At 26.5% G+C, this 7,024-nt stretch overlaps 1 protein-coding gene across 7 annotated transcripts in view; it reads left to right on the top strand.

The window, feature by feature from the left end:
- Positions 1 to 1,634: 1,634 nt before the first annotated feature.
- LOC107438302 (protein NATD1) overlaps positions 1,635 to 7,024 on the top strand; it is a 31,153-nt gene continuing 25,763 nt past the window's right edge. For 4 of the 7 annotated variants that reach the window (XR_006225648.2, XM_043046608.2, XM_071178353.1 and 1 more), the window contains exons 1-2: positions 1,635 to 1,773; positions 6,572 to 6,697. Coding sequence is in view for 6 of the 7 variants with exons in the window: in XM_043046608.2 (XP_042902542.1) it covers positions 1,641 to 1,773; positions 6,572 to 6,697 (259 nt within the window). In the remaining variant the exon portion in view is untranslated. Of the gene's footprint in view, positions 1,985 to 4,658; positions 4,737 to 6,571; positions 6,698 to 7,024 lie in introns of those variants that run through there. The other 3 variants (XM_016050555.3, XM_016050557.3, XM_016050556.3) reach the window with 3 other exon arrangements.

Raw genomic sequence — 7,024 nt, 5'->3', positions numbered from 1 at the left:
GAATTAATCTAATCAAATAAATGCTCAACAATACTTACAGAAAATTGCAAATAATTCACGTTATAATAATATATTTAATACTTCATTAGAGAAAAAAATATTTAACCATTAAATAGTTCTGTTTTGCCGATTCTTAGTTTTAATTTATTATTATTTATTTCATCTGTCATAACCTAAAAATAAAATAATAAACATAATTATTTTTAACATAATAAATAATATATAACAAAAATAAATAATAAACATAATAAACATACTGATTAAACAAATTTATCATCTTATTTAATTTGTATTTGTAAAACGTTTATTTCAAACTTACTATTCTTTTTATTTAATAGAAAAATAGAACTTCTAATGCTCTTTATTTTTTTCGCAACGAAAAAACTCTTAGTTAATACTATGTCTGCGAAATACAACTATAAAAGGAAAAGGCAAGCAATTTGACTCATTCATTTTTTATTACTGTGATAAACGTTATTTTTTATTTTAAATGGTTTATGATGAGAAAATAAAGTGATTAATTTTTATGTGAATGAAAGTGAAAAATTAATTTTTTTAATAAATTTCTGCCTGTTTAAAATCACAAAATATTTGTAATTAAAAGTTTATAACTTATTTTTAATATTCTCTTCATGTGATTTTATAAAGGTTAGTTGATATTGATAACTCAAACGAAAAAACTATCCTTTAAGCTTAATCACAAATCTGCTACCACTTAAGCTAACTTTTAACTCAATTATTTTTCCAATTTTTCTATATGCCGCATCGCAGAAAAAGTTCGTCAAAATTTTTTAGAAATTAAAATTTTTAATCCAGTTTTTAAACAAATCTAAAATATTTGAAAAATTAAAAAAAAAAAAAAAAAAAAAAAATTGCCTCAAAATACAGACTAAACTAATTTTCCTTCCCCAAATATTTTTTTTTTCCACTCATTATTCTTCATTTTTTTTTAAACAAATTATTAGAATCTTAAAGTTTTGAAAACCAGCATCTAACCCTACACCGAACAATGAATGAACTTAAAGCAGGTTTTTTTTTCTTTCTCAATTCATTCTTGGTTCCCAATCAATAAAATTACATTCTATGTTTTTTTCGTTCTTTGTAGTCATGTTACAATTATACTACAAAATAATAAGCAAGATTATTTTTTAATGAACAGAATGAAAGCAAAAATTAAACTAGGATGAAAATGAGGGTAATAATATATCGACCACTATATACTCCAGTTCCTTTCCTTTAAATAAAATTAGGCAATTCGCATAACATGTCTAGAGTTCATTGAACCGCTGAATAGGTCATAATTTTCCACGTTTGAATTTGTAGTTTAGCATAGTGCTGCCCTCTATATATTACTACAGAAAACAATTTTAAATTACAATTGAATTAATATTTCATTATGATTTATCATGCAATATTCATATCATTCTCTTGTGATAAGATAAGATAGATTTTTGACAATTATTACTTTATGATATTTTTTATATAAATTTTTTTTTGATACAGTGGGTTCCAGAAGAGATGAGTTTGACGTATTGTGAGAGTAGCTTATAGCTTATTAAGTGCAGCTTAAGCTAAAAAATATACTGAACAATAAAAATTTAAAGTTTTCACTTTTTATTGTTCGTTTAAAGTTAAGTTTCATGAAATCAAAACTACAATTTGAATTTTCCTACTGTTTTATTGCATTTTTATTTTTTGTTAAATTATTCTCAGTCAATAACTGCAACTTTTATGAAATGAAAATAGTAAACAAAGTACTTTCGCAAAGTCCAAGTGTGTAGCTATTTTTGTTATTCTTTCTTCTATATTAAAATTATTTCTCCGATAAATACTAACAAAAACGAATTTTATTGTAAGTCAGTAATACTCTATGCACGAAGTTTATTATTTATTATAACTATATAGCAAATGAGAATACGAGAAAAAATTGCTCTTCTGGAATTGTCAGACCTCGGGGATTCCAATGCACCTTATTGTTTCTGATGTATTTTAAATTAATTTAAATTTTAACTTGTGTTTGAGACAGAAAGATTGCAATTTTATTTTGCTCTTTTTTCCTGTTTAAGAATGTCATGTTCTAGAAACCAATTCTTTGGGGAGAACCTGAATTCTGACATTACAAATCAGGGGTCNATGTAATAATTTTTTAATGCGAGAAAAGAAAAAAATATGCGAGATTCTCGCGCTGTAGTGAAAACACTGGGTCTGTCCAGGCCGAATTTACTACCGTTTAGTGGTACCGTCACAAATTCAATTTTAGGAAAAACGGTAGTTTCACAAATTCAACTTTAGGAAAAACGGTAGTTTCACAAAATACATTTTCTAAATTTTTTTTTTTATATAAACGATAAATCCATATTTTTGTGTTGATTTTTTAATATAATTTTTTATTGTTCACAAATTATGTTAACATTTTCACAAAATAGGTACCTCTCAGAAAAACCTAGACAGATCCCTGCAAATATCTCAGAAAATTGTGTAAACTTGTACCTTTCTTATATTTGATTCATTTGACTTGTTAGGCTATCTTATTTATATCTGCTTTTGATTTTACATTTATTTTAAGATTATTTTTTACCAATGAGTTGCTGGTAAACAAAATTTTATATTTAAAAAAAGTTGCATCGATATTGATTATAAAGAGTTGGCAAGGTTTAGAACAGAATAGATTAAACCATTGTTTAAACCATCCTGTCCAAAACCATATTACTCAAATTATGTCATAATTTAAAGAAAAAATAGTGTGAAAAATAAAAGGTTCATTTTTGAACAGGAAACAAAATGAAGACAAGTTTTTGCTTCATTAAAAACAATTATTATTAATATTGTATTATTTATCCTAATGCAAAAATATAATTTGTCAGTATTTAATGCATGTTTATTCATATTTGAAGGATTATGTATTCACTTTTATTTTTCAATGAATTGTGGAGTTTCAAAAGTTATAAATCTTTTCCTATTATATTATTTTCCTCTAATAAGTTAAAGCAAATTCCTTCAAAAGTATCAAATTATTATTATATATGAAATCATTGTGTGTGCACAGGGCCGGATCAACCTATAGGCACGTGCCTAGGGCCTACGAAATTCAGGGGTCTACGAAAAACTTGGGAGAAAAAAATTTTTTGACAAAAATAATTTAGCTTTAAAAACAACAAGTGTATTTTGCACAAAATTATGAAGATACAAATAAAAATATAATATTTTTCGGTAATAAATTATTTTGCAGAATCTTATGATCTAATATATTACTTTTTTGCGATTTTTGGATTCAACGAAATCTTGTATTATGCTGTCGAATTCCAAACTACGCAAAATGTCGTATTCAATAGACATAAGTGCGAGCGATGCCAAACGATCTTGATTCATTGTTGAACGCAAATAATTTTTTATCAATTTTAATCTGGAGAAAGATCTTTCTCCTTCTGCATTTGATCCAAGAATCGACAAATATATTCTTAATGCAATGTGAACGTTAGGAAAAGTATTCACAAGTTTATCTTTAATTTGAGCCTTCAACATTTCTTGTGCAGATTTATGTTCATATAAATTTGAAAATAGTAAAAATTCATCTACAAAGTTTTTCTCTAAATCGGATGAGTAAATTTTCACCAAATTTTGCGCTTTTAGTTTAATCTCAGATTCTGACAAATTTTTGTGTAATTTCCTTGTAATTCGGGTTCGATAAAACATCGATTAATGACACTTTTTGGTCGATCCAGAAAACTGGGAAATTCAGACATCCGGGATAGCGATGGTCCCGAGCATCCCAGATAATTGGTTCTCTACTGTATAAATATTTCTTGTAATTAATCTCACTATCAATTTCACTGTTTTCTTTGCTGGTTTGTTGTTGTATTGTTGACGTGAAGTGTTTACATAGTTATCGATCGAACTAATCATAATGGTATTATCGATATCAACTGCAATATCGGCAGTATGTCGGTATTGCAGATAAAGTTCGATAAACAAATTTGTAAATTAAAATCCATATTAATAAAAATGTAAAAAAAAATATGCAAGAAAATTTTAGCATATATTTTGAAAAGAGGGAAGGAGGGGAGGGCCCAAAAACGGCTAAGCCTAGGGCCCACGAAAGGTATAATCCGGCTCTGTGCCTAGGGCCTACGAAAGGTATAATCCGGCTCTGTGTGTGCAGTGGTGGCACCTATAGAATTTTTACATCTTACCAAAGTTAAAGATTTTGGACAGTTTAAGACAGTAAAACCCACATGTCCTGTCCAAAATCCCTACCCTGGATTACATGTTTCATGTCAAAGTTGTTACATAATTTTAGCCATTTAATGTTACCAATTTTGCTTACCCTTGTTCTAAAAACTTATATTGAGTTCATTTAAACATTTATATAATTGTTTGTAGCATTAATTTTATGTAGCAAGATTCATCATCCTATTCTTTGTTTACTGGTTACCTATGATAATTAACTTTTATATTCTTTATTTTACCTTCATCTATTATTCAGCAAGTTACATTATAAAAAAGCTATGCAAAAGTTAGATTTTTTAGTTTATACCAGGTCAAGAAGTCTTGTTTTAAATCATAATGCTTAGATGTTTGCCATAATTGTATCTGTATTGGTATCTGCGCTAAAATGCTGCATGAAATTCATGTAATTCTGATTGCCTTTCAGGGGGGAATGATAAATTAGTTGGTTAAATATATATTCTCCTGCAAAAAACATCAGACTCTTCTCCAACGACGTCAGATTATTAGAGGTGTGTAAATTACATGCAGGGACAAAGGTCCCTATTAGTGTTTTGGTGACGAATGAATAGAACCAACTTAAAAAAAGAAAACTTATATTTATATCTTTTTATTAAAATATACTTTTTTTCCAATTTATTATTTATACAAAAACTGGGTGGTAATTTAAGTTGCTTTGGAGAGGTTTATCTCTATGTTCTCTTATCAGGGGTCTGTCTAGGTTTTTCTGAGAGGTACCTATTTTGTGAAAATTTAGACATAATTTGTAAAAAATTAAAAATTATATTAAGAAATCAATACAAAAATATGCATTTATCGTTTCTTAAGGGATACAAAAATAACATTTTAAGATAAAGTATTTTGTGAAACTTCCGTTTTTCCTAAAATTGAATTTGTGAAACTACCGTTTTTCCAAAAATGAATTTGTGAAGGTATCGCTAAACGGTAGTAAATTCGACCTGGACAGACCCCTGCTTANCCAAATAAATATTTTTTTAGAACCATTTGCATTGAAATATATTTTTTAGATTCCCCCCCCCCCCCAAAAAAAAAGCAATTACACCAAATAAAGCATGATGTATTGTCAAATTTGTTGCTAAAAATTTGATAGTTTAACAGCCAAACTTGTAAAGAAAAAAAAAAAGTGGAATAATAAATGAACGTTTACAGTTTATCAATTAATGAGGCTTATAAAAAATATATTATTTTTTTAATATTAATATTTATTTGCTAGTTTTATTTACTAGGTACTTTATTTACTTACTTTTAAAATTGCATTTTAATTAATGATTAACAATAAATATTAGTAGGTACAGGGATTTAACAATCTATACTATTTTTACAATAAATAATGTTAATGAAATAGTAGTACCAACTAAAATTAACGGACCCTCTTTTTTTCATAGTATAACTAAATTACTGTGTGAGGAAGTTCCTCATACAGTAATTTAGTTATATTACTATATGTCTACCCTGGGCTGATGATGATGAATATAGCTAAATCATACTGTTGCTTGAATATGTCAAATCTCATGAAATGTTATTTATAAAATAAAATTATATTTTATGAAAAACATGAAGTAAGGCATATAAATTTGAAGTAACAGGAATGTGAAGAAATATAAGGAATTCAATAAATGTAGGAGGGGGGAGATACCTCTTTTATCCTGTATTTTATTTAACCAGGGTTGGCTTTTAAAATCATATGCATAAAAAACAGACTTTATCTCTAAAAATCGTGAATAAAAGAACAGAAATTTTTAGATAAATAGAAAATTCTGACTATTTAAGGTTAAAATTAAGTAAATAATTAAAATGTTATTTGTTTAAGTACCAAATGATTCATTTATTTATAGTTTATTTGTGTTTAATTTAGTTTGCAATATTAAAAATTCTAAGAGGTATTTTGCATCAAATTCTTAAGAAATTAAAATGTTGTCATAAAACAATTCAATACACAAATACAATACAATATATTTAGCTAACTGATAAGAAATTTTTTTTCGGGGGAAAATTGTTTTTTTTTCAAGGGAAAAAAAATTTTTTTTTTTTTTGCTAATTACAATCATCAAATTTTAAAATAATCTGGATTTTTATCATTAAAGTCATAAATGTGCCTTCTCATAAAAAACTTGCATTTTAATATATTTAAAAGCTTTAGATAAATAGTTCAAATCATAACCCTGAGGTACCCAGTGATATTTTTCCTATCCCCCTTTTTCAAATTTGTAGAATATCATGTAAAATCTCACATTTAATTAATACCATAGTTTTGGAAAAAAGTGCCATATATGTTTATGTGACAAAATTTTCTTAAATGTTTTTTAAAAATTTCTCTCTTTCTTAGGAAAAATGTTAAGAATTGTGACTCGCAAGAAAATATCTACATTGATAATGGCTCGATACTATGGTACTCAATATCAAGTGCAACATGACCGTAAGATGAAAGAATTCTCACTTGGTGAAGGATCAGGTCTTATATTAATATATATTTATTGAAAATAATAAAAAATTATCTTTCCCTTAATAAAAAATTATCTTTCTCAACTTTTTTATTCTTATTATGAAACTATTAGATTAAAAATACTTATAACTAGCTATCAAAATAAATATGTTTAAAATGATGAGTGGAGTGAGATGTAAAAAAAATTGATGTGGGTTAGATAATATTAGAAGTTAATAGTCGACATTGTAGTAATGGATCTGACAGATTTGTTACTACACAGATAAAAAAAATAAGGACGGTGGTTGGAGAAAAATTATCGAAATTATTACATTTTGGATAGTGAATTTGAATGAG

Source organism: Parasteatoda tepidariorum, chromosome 1 (genome assembly GCF_043381705.1).
Source record: "Parasteatoda tepidariorum isolate YZ-2023 chromosome 1, CAS_Ptep_4.0, whole genome shotgun sequence".
NCBI classification, from domain to species: Eukaryota; Metazoa; Arthropoda; class Arachnida; order Araneae; family Theridiidae; genus Parasteatoda; species Parasteatoda tepidariorum.
Note: the sequence above shows the minus strand (reverse complement) of the source record. Positions and strands in the feature narration are given on the sequence as shown.